The sequence below is a fragment of the Chiloscyllium punctatum genome, chromosome 35 (genome assembly GCF_047496795.1).
Source record: "Chiloscyllium punctatum isolate Juve2018m chromosome 35, sChiPun1.3, whole genome shotgun sequence".
In the NCBI taxonomy this organism is placed as follows: Eukaryota; Metazoa; Chordata; class Chondrichthyes; order Orectolobiformes; family Hemiscylliidae; genus Chiloscyllium; species Chiloscyllium punctatum.
Window position 1 is genome coordinate 10,452,414 of NC_092773.1, and position 13,502 is coordinate 10,465,915.

General features: G+C 50.0%; 1 protein-coding gene across 1 annotated transcript in view; it reads left to right on the forward strand.

Annotated features, from left to right (window-relative positions):
• Positions 1-818: 818 nt before the first annotated feature.
• Positions 819-13,502, forward strand: part of LOC140459640 (rho GTPase-activating protein 25-like) — a 42,203-nt gene continuing 29,519 nt past the window's right edge. The window contains exons 1-2 of the mRNA XM_072553950.1: positions 819-996; positions 12,185-12,384. Coding sequence (XP_072410051.1) covers positions 819-996; positions 12,185-12,384 — 378 coding nt within the window. The remainder of the gene's footprint in view (positions 997-12,184; positions 12,385-13,502) is intronic.

Consider the following 13,502-nt stretch of genomic DNA (forward strand, 5'->3'; position numbering starts at 1 on the left):
AAAAACCCTCTCCATCAATGTCTTCTGACCCTCTCAGCTTTGGTGGCAGAGTTGACCTAACCCTACGGTGACTCAGTGGTTAGCACAGTCATCGGGGATCTGGGTTCGATTCCAGCCTCAGGTGACTGTGTGGAGTTTGCACATTCTCCCAGTGTCTGTGTGGGTTTCCTCCCACAGTCCAAAGATGTGTGGGTCAGGTGGATTGGCCATGCTAAACTATCCATAGTGTTGAGTGATGTGTAGTTGAGGTGGGTTGGCCATGGGAAATGTAGGGTCTCAGGGATAGGGTTGGGGGGGGAATACTCTTTAGAGGATTGGTGCAGATTCAATGGGCCAAATGGCCTGCTTCCACACTGTAGGGATTCCATGATCCTTAAGGAGGATTTGCAGCCCTAAGCTTTTCTCTCTCTGCTCCTTCTCGAGTCTCGTTTCCTGCAGGATCTAGCCAACATCAATCACAATGTTGAAAATGTCAGCTGAGGACAGAGAGAGAGAGAGAGAGAGAGAGATGGAGACTTCCGTCCACATGGATTCAGGATCTGAATGTGTTGATCAAACACACAGCAGATGAGATGACCATCTAGTCACTCTGCAGCAACATCCAACTTGGAGACTCTTTGCAAAGACCACCAGAGGCGTGGGGAGAGGAGGAGGCCTTCCTGGAGGTGGGCAGGAACATGAGTCCGGAGTTGGACTGCAGCACAACCACTCAGATCAGTCGCAGGGTTGTTGTGAAATAGAGAGAGCAGGCTGGGTGCCTTGCCTTTGCGTGTGGCTGGCTTTCTAACTCGTCACAGTCGGCTGACGCAGGAACAAGGATGTGGGCTGGTAGGCATCTGTACAGGCTGAGTCGGGGACCAACCTTCTTTGAAGACAGTCGCTTGCAACACAGTGAAGAGAACACAGTGCCATCCTTTCAGAAAAGGAAAATCATGTCACTGAAACTACCACGCAACGTTTGGGACTTCAACCTGAAAGGAGATGGCAACCGAATAGGTAATGAGTGATTGCCCCTTCCCCCCCCAACCTTCTGCCTGTTAGTTTCCAACCTTCAACTTGCTTTACTGTCTGCATGAGTGTGTGTGTGTGTGTGGGGAGGGGGTCTCAGAGTCATGGCTGCTGGAGAAGGAAACACATGACATTTTGCAGTCTGTGTGTGTATATGTGTGTCGAGGGGGGGACTCCCCCTCTGCATCTATAACCAGTTACTGTGGAAAGCGAGGGGTTACCAAGAGCTCTGAACTGGTCATTCTTACCGAGGTGAACGGGGCGAAACAGTGACAAGTCAGGAGCCTGATGCCCTTCACAGCTTTTGACATTGGGACTGATAGTGCTGGTATCTTGTTTCAATCCCTGTGTGCCAGGCCAGTCCCCTGTGCACAGGACAGCCTTGGGGGAACTGGGTTGGAGAGGGCTGGAGGAGTGTTGCTGTCTGTCTGTTAGGGTGAATGAACAGGATTCTCCACTGGGCTGACTCCCTGAGAGGTGTATGAGAATGTCTCAGAGTGAGCAAGTTCCAGTCTATGTAAGGCAATAAAGTGAACCGGAAAGAGAGAGAGAGAGAGAGAGAGGTTGCAGGCGTGGGCATGGAGACAATAACTAATGAACCAGATTGAAAGATGCATCGTTACTTGAGCAACATTGGTTGCTTCAACATTTGATGTGGTCAGATGTGACTCTGCCTCTCCAGCCTCCATATCCAGGTGCTGGGGTTTGCCTGGTAGGCTTCTATTGGCTGGTGTTACAAGCTACACTGATGTTCACTTTGCCTTGATTCTCTCAGGGGGATTGGGCAGGTCCTGGGTGTTGGACTGACTGGCTCACTGGGCCATTACTCCAAGACAGTGAGAGGGTTCTAATGATGTGGAGTCAGGCGGGGATTAGAAAGGCACTTCCTCTTCCTGTCAAAAGACGAGGAGGAGGAGAGAGTGACACAGATTTCTACCATCAATGACGGTGGCCATCATTCCTGCACTGTGTACGGGAAAGTTCACTTCATTCATTGCCCCAGAAGGCTGCGGTCATTGAGTATATTTAAGACAGAGATGGATAGGTTCTTGATTGTCAAGGGGATCAAGGGTTACAGGCAGAAAGCAGGAAAATGGGATTTGAGAAACTTATTCACCACGATTGAATGGCTGGGCAAACCCGGTGGGCTGAATAGCCTATCTACTCCTATGTCTTATGGAATTCCACCAGCTTTCGGAGTGGGATTTGAACTCGCTTTCCTGAGTGCGTTAATCTAGGGCCTGTAAAATGGCCCTGTCTCCCCCAAGCCCTGACCTTAAAATACTTCTGGCTGAGTAGATTGGACAGTGTAGACACTCCATTCTCCCAATCTCCTGGTGTCTAACCCTCACCCTTCCCTTCCCTTCTCCCCTTGGTGCCAATGCTAGCCCAGTCTCCAATTTCCCAGTGTAAAACACTGTCAGGCCCAAGCCAAAGCCCAGCTCTTTGGCCACACTGGACTCTCCTCTATCCCTGTTCTCCCCAATGTTTCACTGTGCAGGAGGATTGGAGATGACCTCATGACAATGACTGACAAACCCACCCCTGCTTTGTTGTGGACAGGGGTAATCTGAATGCCCGCTGTTGATGCCAGAGAGTGCACTAACAGACCATTCGGCCCATCTGCTGGGGGCTTGTGTGGGTGTTCCACATGAGCCTGCCCCTAGCCCCATCATTGTCTCATCCTATCAACATATCTCATCCCTTTCTCACTCCCATCCACTCTCTGTTTATCCAACTTGATATGAAAGTGGCCCGCTCCCTGGGATTTGAAAGTTCAGAGCCTCACCAGTGTCTGGGGGACGTTCTCATGGGGACTAACCTACACTTCAGGCAGACACTGCTCTCCTACCATGGAAGCTTCATGTCTCTCCGTTGTTTCTGGTGTTGGGTATTTCAGTGAGACACCAGACTGGCAGGAATACAATCACTGCCGGACACAGGAACTGGTCACAACACAAAGCTTGGAATGGGCCCAGTCAGTGATCCCTAATCCCATCTCAGAGCCTAAGCTGTGATTCCCATCTTGGAGCCTGGTACTGTGATCCCTGATTCCCATCTTGGATCCCAGTCCATGATCCCTGATCCCATCTCTGAGCCTGTTCCCTGATCCCATCTCAGAGCCTAAGCTGTGATTCCCATCTTGGAGCCTGGTACTGGGATCCAAGATGGGAATCAGGGATCACAGTCCATGATCCCTGATCCCATCTCTGAGCCTGTTCCCTGATCCCATCTCAGAGCCTAAGCTGTGATTCCCATCTTGGAGCCTGGTCCCATGATTCCTGATCCCACGTTGGATCCCAGTCCGTGATCCCTGACCCCATCTTGGATCCCAGTCCATGATCTTTGATTCCATCTTGGATCCCAGTCCGTAATCCCTGATCCCACGTTGGATCCCAATCTGTGATCCCAGGCAGTGGGATCTCAGTTCCCCCCAGCACACAAAGAAAGCTGAATCCCTGTGAATTGTGAGACAGTGAGCCAGCACTGATAGGGGCTCCTGCCCAGCATCCTGTCCCAATCTCACTGTCCACCTTGACCACCCTTAGCTGTTCCTGGATCCTGGCTCGATCCATGCTCCAGTCTTGATGACTGTGTTGATCCTGGCTGCTGGTCAATGTAACACCGTGACCATTCACAAAAGTCTCCCCCTCCTGTTCCAAGTGCCTGTGTGCTTTCACCTACCCCTACCTCTGTGTCTCTGTCTTGGTCTTGAGAACATCTCGCAGCACTCCCCCCTCTGCCCCAATAACTCTCCAAGTGCTTCTCCAAGTGCTGAGCTCGCTTGAGTTACTGCGCCAGGCCAACGGATAGACCGATGGACAGACAGGTGCTGGGATCGAGAGCTCAGCTAGTCCTTGTTCATATCCCCCTCCACTTCCTCTCCTTCTAAACCCCTCCTTAACCAAGCCCATCACTACCTGCCCTCGAAGGACCCACACTCTGTCTGGGTCACGTTAGATTGGATTCTGGATCCTGGGAAGTGCTTTGGGACATATGACTGCAAGACCGAGAAAGGAGAGAGGGTTGGAGGAACCCAACATTCCATGCCTGTTGGTGGGCAGAGTGGGGATTACAGAAGAGAGAACGTTTTCAATCTCATGATCCCCCCACCCACCTCTTCCAGTTCTCAATGTTTGTAGAGTTAATTTCAGCCAAGAGGGATTGAAGGAACTGAGAACCCATGGCCGAATCCAAGAGGACACAGCCAGCCTGGGAGGTAGAGGGATCCTACAGCAGCAGAGGGACTCGGAAGCTTAGTGTTGGAACAACCAGGACCAACCCCACCGGACATGTTCTCATCTGCTCGGTGGCTTGCTGGGAAAGGACAGAGCAGGATTCAACTGCTCAGTCTCAGTGCTCAGAGCTGAGCTGGAAGGGGGATAATGTCCAGCAACAAAGTGTTTTACAGAGCTGCAAGCTAACAGCACTGGGATTGGGATCCACTCAGGAGCTGCACTGAAGAGGACAATGACAACATTCGAACGCCATTTGAACATGGATGTGGCTCGGAGAAGTACAGAGGGATATGGGCACGTGTGACCAGTTCCATTTCAGAAAGCTGGTCAGCATGGAGGGGCCTGTTTTTGTGCTGTATACCTTGATGGGCTATACAGTGTGTGTGTGTGCAGAAAGGAAGGGAATGGAAGCAGCACTGGAACCAATCCCTACCAGGTGGCAGGTGGATATCTGAGGCAGGTTCCCTCACTGAACCACAAAAAGGGGAAAATCAGCCAACCTCTCCCAATTCCAAATCTGACCTGTGTCCCTGAAGGATGACTGATGATGGGCGTGAAAATGTACAACCCTGACAGGCAGTGATAGAGTTCTTCAGCAAACTCCCAGTGTTCAATCCTCTGAAAGATTAAACCTCTCAGACACCTACACTGTCAGAGGAAGGAGCTGTCCCTGCTCTCCTGGTGCACGTTTATCACTCAGTTCATAACACTCAGACAGATTCTCTGGACATTATCACTTCCTGACAATGACAGTTTGCAAAAGGAGGACTTCATTGAATTAGAATCCCTCCCGTGTGGAAACAGTTCCTCAAAGAGGAACCCATCCCCCAACCTCTTTATACCCCTGACTAATGCACCTAGTCTACACATCCCTGAACACTACCAGGCAATGTAGGCTGGCCAATTCACATCTTTGAACTGTGGGACGAAACCGGAGCAAATCCACGTAGACATGGGGAGAACGTGCAAACTCCCACACAGACAGTTGCCTGAGGGTGGAATTGAACCCAGGTCCCTGGTGCTGTGAGGCAGCAGTGCTAACCACTGAGCCACTGTGCTGCTCTAGAGTGAGGCTGACAAGAGTGATATCGGTCCTGCCAATGGACGATATCAATGTTGAACAACATTGGAAAGGACAGCAGTGTTGGAATCACAGGCAGGGTGTTGATGTTTGAAGTATGTAGGAGTGAGGGGAGGGACGTGGTACACAATATCGTACTGTCTAGTCTACAGTCTAGTCGACAGTATAACTAACACACAGCTGCAATGCAGAGGAATTCACATTTCGAAACTAGAGAGCCAGTCACCAGTGTGCACTGGCATTTCCTCTAGCTCATCAAAGTGATCACGCAGAGGATAGCTGCTGGGGAAGTGGGGTTGTTATTTTCCCTTTCCCATTGCTGTCTCCTCAGACCTGAACTCCTCAAGACTCTGTGTGAGTGAGAATGTGAGTGTGTGCCTCTGTGTGAGAACAAGTGAGTGTGTGTGAATGTGTGTCTGAGTAAGTGTGTGTGCATGTGAGAGTAAACGTGTGCATGTGAGTGAGTGAGTGAAGTGTGAGTGAGTGTGCATGGGTCTAGGGGTGTGTGTGAGCTTGAATGTGTGTGAGAGAGAGAGAGAGAGAGAGAGGAGAAAGTGGTCATGAGAAAAATCAGATGTGTTCCTGAAAGTGATTGTGCACTCACACAGAGGCATCAGAAAGGGGGCATGGGGGTGGACTGTGCATGTCAAAGCTTGTTTTGAGTGTCTGAAAGTTCAGCAAGAAGATTGCACCCGTGTTTAGTTGAGTTCTGTTACAGGATGTGGCTTTGCTGATAACGCTGCAGTGCTGGAGAGACTGTACATCTTCAATGGGGAAACTAGCTCAGCTTACTCAGCTCAGGCAAGGCAAGAGAGCCCGTACTCTCCCTCAGGCAGAGCTGAGAGCTGCTGTACCTTACATGTAGACTAACTCAGCACACTGACCCATCATCAAACTCACCAATCTCAAACAAAAACCCCCAGTGCTGGGGAAACCTCGTCAGTCTGGCAACATGTGTGGAGAGAGGGAAACAGAGTTCATGTGTCCAGTCAGAGCCCAGGCCATTCTAACACAGGGAGAAGTGAGGGCTGGAACATTACCAGTGCTCAGTGGTTTGGGAAGAGCCTCCTGTCTTCTTGATCCACAGATCTTTATTATCAAATACTGCCATTTCTCAGACACATGTGCAGGCACAGGCAGTGTCAGGAAATGGCCCACTCAGAATGAAATTGGAACAAGGACTGGTCTTGACACAGGTTTCGCTGAGTTTTGCTGTGAAAATGGACCCTCCCTGGGGTACCTAGTTTTCCATTCCCTGGGTAGTGCTAACCCACTGGTATCTGCTGTTTGTGTATCTGAGATCCAGCAGCCTGATGTCCTAAAGCAGAGGATCAGGACCCTGTTACAATCTCCAAATCCACCCAGAACTTCGAAAACAAAAAGAAACATTGGACTCCTCGCTGACCAAAGGAATTGGTCAAGAAGGTTACAAGTCGGAAGACTTTTACTGTAACAAACAAATTAAAAGCAACACGGACAAAACAATTCACAGCAGGCAACTGAGACTCAAAACAAGAGTGAAGATATCCCTCGTCAGACACCAATTAGACAGATATCCTCATGATCACTGGTCATATGGCAATGCCCTCTCCACAGGGTTATAGAACCCACTCCAGATTTATCTGAAGAAGGGCTCATGCCCGAAATGTCGATTCTCCTGCTCCTTTGATGCTGCTTTTCCAGCAACACATTTTCAGCTCTGATCTCCAGCATCTGCACTCCTCACTTTCCGCTCCAGATTTACTCCTGGCTTTCAGTCGGTGATTCTCTCTGTTTCACTCAGAACCCACGACCAATGACTGTAAAAGACCAACATCCTCTGCTGACTCCTTTAGATTCCCACGGCTTTCTTCCTTTATAAACGAAACACGTACTTTGGTGGAATGTGGGTTCATTGATAAGACCGCTGTTTGGTACCCGTCCCTAATTGCCCTTGAACAGAGGGCAGGAAAGGATCAACCACATTGGTGTGGGCCTGGAGCCATGTGCAGGGTAGAGGGAGCAGATGTCTTTCCCTGAAGACAGGACATGGGGGAATAGAGGGTGGACAGGGTGTATTTGTTTCTGGCAGTAGGTTTGTAGTCACTATGATGGAGATGTCTTTCATCTTCCAGGTGGCTAGGAACCAGATTAGGAATTGCACCAGTTATGGCGCAGAGTGGGGTGGAATTGGAATCCACAGCTCCAGAGCATTGGGCCTGGTTATCTGGATGTTGTCACCATGTTCCTCCCTGCCTCTCTCAGGTCGAAATCATGTTTTCCTGCCCCCATGCGATAGTCCTGTTGTCTCACCGTCTTCCCCATCTGAAGGTGACCGTTGCCATGACACCTCGGAACGCCCTCTGAGGAGGTATGGGGGCTCTGGGAGAATTTGGGGGAGTGATGGAGGGAGGTTTGGTGACTCTGAGAGACCTGGAAGGTGGAAGAGGGCTGCGTTTCTGCTCAGAACGACGAGTCGGTATCAGCTAGCAACTGAGCTAGGAGAGTGTGGACTCGGGGTGGGGGGGGTCATGTTCTGCTGTTCAGGGTCTTGGGAAAATCAGGGTCACTTGACACAAAACCATCCAATTGGCCTTTGGCTGTGAAACGTGGAGCTTGCATTTTGGGCAAATGCAGATTTTGGAGAGGGGTGAGGGAATAGTGCCGGGCTCCCATTTTTATCTCTCAGCCACCCCCCCCCCCCCCAGCCCACAAGCCTCATTCCTGATGAAGGGCTCTGGCCTGAAACGTCGATTCTCCTGTTCCTCAGATGCTGCCTGACCTGCTGTGCCTTTCCAGCACCACACTCTTCGACTCTGCTCTTGCGTTGACCATCTCTTGCTGGCCAGAATCCAAAAAACACCAAGAGAAACTCAGTAGGTCTTGGCAGCATCTGTGGAGAGCAAGAGAGACAGAGACAGTGTGAGAGAGAGAGAGTGAGGGAGAGAGAGACAGACAGAGAGAGACACACACAAACAGTGTGTGGACAAAGAAATGGGAAAAGGTCAGCCGGGGGGGAATCAGTAGTTACGAATGGGGGCCATGGTGACCAACAATGGCAGCCCATTTGAGAACAAAAACAAGGCTGTCTGTGTGTGCGCGCGCATGTACAAGAGAGAGAGAGAGAGAGGGTGATAGAGAGAGAAGGGAGAGTGTGAGAGTATGTGTGTGTGTGTGTGTGTGTGTGTGTGTAGGGGGTGGTGGGTGGGATGGTGGTTTGGGATAAGGACCTTGGAGACAGTGCCCAGGCCGACAGAGAGAGACAAACACACAGCACTGTGTGCACTTCCAGCTGAGTCACACACATATTGGTGATACTGTCACATACAACATGCACTGCCAGAAATAACCCCTTCTCCTCCCCCCCCCGCTGGGTCGAGATATATCACAGGAAATCAGCCGAACAGATGTGAGGGGGTGTAGGCAGGTTGGGGAGCTGAGAATATGAAACTCAGGTCACATCATGCTTTTAAAAAAAGACTTGTGTTCTCAAAGGCCTTTGCACAGGCAGCAAAAAATCCCCAAGCATTTCGAGTCAGAGAGGTCCACAGCACAAAATCAGGCCCCTCAGCCCATTGAGTCTGTCCTGGTCCACAAACAAGCAGCTTGCTGCTCTAACCCCATTTCCCAGCACTTGGCCTATAACCTGGCCTTCACAAGTGTACACCTCAACTTTCTCGATGTGATGGAGGTTTCTGCCTCTCTCACTCTCACAGGCAGTGAGTTCCACCACTCTCTGGGTGAGATATGTCTCTCTTACATCCCCTCGAAACCTCCTGCCCCTTAGCTTCAGTCTCTGGCCCCTGGTTGTTCATCAAGGGGGAATTGTTCCTTCCTCTCTCTCTACTGTCTATCACCCTCAGCATGTTATCCATCTCCATCATGTGTGTATTCTCTGTTCCCAACTCCCTCGGACAGACATCCCACTCTTTGAGGGTAAAACAGGCCCAGTCTTTAGGGCAGCGCGGTTGCTCAGTGGTTAGCACTGCTGCCTCACAGCGCCAGGGACCTACGTTCAATTCCACCCTCAGACAACTGTCTGTGTGGGAATTTGCACATCCTCCCTGTGTCTGTGTGGGTTTCCTCCGGGTGCTCCAGTTTCCTCCCACAGTCCAAAGGTGTGCAGGTTTCAGTGGATTAGCCATGGGAAATGCAGGGTTGCGGGGATAGGGTGGGATGCTGTCTGGAGGGTCAGTGTGGACTCGATGGGCTGAATGGCCTGCTTCCACACTGTGTGAGGCCAGCTGAGTATGATGTGGGGACTGGGGCAGCCCTGAGGTATATGCTGGGGAGATCAGGCTGTGGGGAAGGGGAACTGGGTTTCTCAGCCTCTCAGTCAGTGCATTCTGCTGCCTGACTCTGCTGAGAGCTTCCTGCATTACTTCCTGTTTTCCTCACAGCTCTCTCGCCCTTGCAGTGATGCACTCGTGTCACCTCTCAGTCTCATCTAGGGTCATGTTCAGGCTGCTGTGGGCTGGGAGTGGAACGCTGACCTCATCCTCTGCGCCAAACACTGCCCTTCAATGACAGTGCTGCACTCCCACGGTGTGGCCCTGGGGATGTCAGGCAAGGTCAAACCCTGCAACCCTCAAAGGGGGGGACGATCTTGGTCTTGTGTCCGAGTTGAGGGAAACACAGGCCAGGGAGAAACCAGCTTCATGGTTTTGCAGCTATGCCTCTGGCCTGGGCTGGTATCCTGAGGTTGAAGATGAGTCACCACAGAATGTAATGCAGCTCCTTCTGTAGTCCAGGTGGGTATTGGAGCACAGAGTGCAAAGGGAGCCAGGGTTAAAATCACAGACTGCTGACAGGGAGGGGAGCCTTGATAGATGCTTTGAAGGGCTACGACATGCAATTCTCCCAATGTCTCCTTCACTTCCAAACTCTGCTTCATGAGAGGTTCAGGCCAGATCTTGGTGGGGTAGATGTGGAGAGACGGTTTCCCCTTGTAGGAGAGTCTGGGACCAGAGAGTGTCATCTCAGAGAAAGGGAGTGATGAGGAGTTTCTTCTGTCTGAGAGGAGTGAAGCTGTGGGATTCTTTCCCGCAGGGGGATGGCAAGGCTGGGGGGGGGGGGGGGGGGGGTCTATTCAAGGCCGAGACAGATTTGTAATCAGTGAGGGGGAACGAAGGGCTGTGGGGAACAGGCAGGAAAGAGGAGTTCAGGAAGATCATATTAGCCCCAATCTCAGTGAATGGCGGAGTGGACTCGATGGGCTGAATGGCCTCCTGCTGTTCTCATGTCTTATGGACAAAAAGAGCAGATGGAGTTCACTCCCCACTCGAAACCTGCCTTGGCCTATCCCCTCAGTTGATCTTATGAGTCCATTTCCCTGTCTCGGTGGTGTACTCTGTGACTGAGAGAAAAAGGATGCAATTCATCCTCAAGGGGAAATCTCCAACTGATGGTCAGTTTCGACAGGGTTGTGTGGGTGGGAGAGCAGGGTGTCCCTGACCCTGAAGGGAACTCAGAGGTTGCAGAATAACTTTGCTGGGTGTTACTACTGTGTAGACCAACTCCAATCGAAAACAGGACAAGGGGTCAAGAGAGAGTGCTGCTGTTGGAAGGCACACTTGACAGCTCGGTCAGGAGACAAAGCAAGCAAGCTGTTCATGGAGATGACTGTGCTCTCAATCAGAAGGCCATGTCATTCTGTGTTCATGAAACCTCTCCTGAACTTTGCCATGGGACCAAGCTGTTCAGACACATCCCAGACCGTCTCTGAGCATTGCAAAGTCATTCTCCAGGACAAAGTCGGATGTCAGATACCTTCACACAACATCTGCTGTTCTTATTCCCTCATGGGACATGGGGGGGTCACTGGCTGGGGCCCAGTATTTCCTGCCTGTCCCTAGTTGCCCCCTTGAGAAGGTGGGGGTGAGCTGCCTCCTTGGAGCTCCTGCTGTCTGTGTGTTGTAAGTCGATCCACAATTCCCTGAGGGTGGCAATTCCAGGATTTTGACTGTCACACTCCTGTTTTACTGGCAATCAGCTCTGAACAGATACAGCAAACACCTTACAGTTTGTAGCGGCTAGGGTTTACATCTTGGCTTTCTGACAGATCCACCTTTCTCCTTTTGTCAATCAGACGAGCATAAATTGCAGAAACAAATCGCTTCCAATCTCTGGCCCTTTTCACTGGGTGGGGAATGAGCTGCTCACACAACACACTCACTCAATCACCTCTTCATTCATGTGAAAGACTGCACCATCTCAAACTGAATGCAACCACTTCTGCCTTCTTTTTCACACCAGTACGATGAGCTGTTCTGATGTGCCTTTTTAACTCAGCATTCCAAGGGACACTGCTCTTGCTGGTAACGGTCAGTTCTGTCATGTACCGTCAGTCCCACAACCTGACAATGCCAGGTACAGAGGGGATCATTCCCAGTACGGAGGGGATGGAACCCAGTACGGAGGGGATCATTCCCAGTACAGAGGAGATCATTCCCAGTACAGAGGGGATAATCCCCAGTACGGAGGGGATCTATCCCCTGACAGAGGGAAATCAATCCCAGTTCAGTGGAGATCGATCCCAGTATGGAGGGGATCATTCCCTGTATGGAGGGGATCTATCCCCTTACAGAGGAAAATCAATCCCAGTCGGGGGAGATGTAGGAAATGTGATCCCAGTATGTCTGAGCACTTCAGGATAGTCATGTCAAACTTCTCAACTTTATTTTCTTCTTTTTCTACTTTGTAAAAAGAAAGGTTTTGTACCTCGGGTGGTGCTGGGAATGGGGACATTGTAGAGTTTTCACGGTACTCCTGTACTTGAGTACGTGACAGATTGTGGAACCCCCCCCTCCTGGAAGCTGGGGATGAGTAATTGAAAGTTATGTTTTGTGATTTGTGTTTGTTTACTAACTGTTGCTAGGTCGATCAAAGAGTGTGATGCCAGGTGAACACTGTGCTGTGTCACACAGATCATCATCACCCAACACATTGGAGCGTCCTGTCAAGTCAGGCTGGTTGAAGAAACGGAGGTCACTTGTGAAACAATGGCACCAACGCTGGTTTGTCCTTCGGGGTGTCTATTTATGTTACCACAAAGAAGAGGAAGATGGAAAGCCACAGGTACATCTGATCGGGAGCAGTTAGTCACTGTGCTGCTCCTCACGAGAGAACTGTCTGCTTTTTGGCAGCAGTATAATCACAAGAAACTGAAACAGGAATAGTTGGAAATACTCAGGAGGTCAGGCAACTATCATCGACCAGACCAAACCCCCCCTTCAAATACATTCAGGGGATAGCCTTGACCCAAACTTGTCCTTATTTTAAAGGAAAGTGCCTTTAAGCCAGTGCATTCCAGATGCAATTCGATTGGTCAAACGACCAGGTTTGAAGCAAAGTACACTTCATTTGTACCCCATCAAATAGATACAAAAGAAAAAAAAACCTTAGAATAAATTACCTCTGCTGGGAAATGAAACAGTAACTGTTCCAATAACAGTAACTGTTCCAGTCACATCCTATAAACACACCCTTGGCAAAGGCAAATTCAGTCAAATAGATTGTCTCACATGGGATTTTCCAGTCCATGAGGGAAGAACATTAAGAGAATACTGAAAGGAGAGAGAGCAAGAGCGAGATATTCTAAAGTTTCCAAACCCCAGCTTCAGGACCCCAGAGGCACCTGCAACTAGAAAACTGAAACTAAAACCTTAGTTCTGAGGGAGCTTGACTCCACCCAGTCAGGCTGCTTCTATTGCTCCAACTTTTTAAAAAAAAACCAAAGGACTCACAAGTTGCTTATGTTAATGGAATCAAACGGACAGCTCGGTCTTAAGACCTGTCTTTAAAAGAAAACCAGGAAAAATTACACCTTTTAAAGCCATAATATTCTCACTCAGCATGTGCGAGTTAACGCTTTCAGTCAATAGATTCTCCATCAGATATGATAGCGGTGAGTAAATCGTTGGTACTTAAGCTAAAGGTGAGGTTGGGGGAGAAGGGAGTGTTGCGTGGATACGTGGAGGTGGAGCTCAAAAAGAGAGATGTGAAAAGGGGAGGTAAATGAGGGAATTATTGACGGTAACTCAGGACAGGAGAGAAGCTGACTAAGTGATGATGGGAGCTCAGAATTACAGAGAATGGGTAATCTGTTCTGAAAGCAAACCATTAAATGTGCTCCTTGGTCCCAAGAATGGGTGTCAATGGGTTAGCTGAACGCAATGCAATGCATGTCATAACAA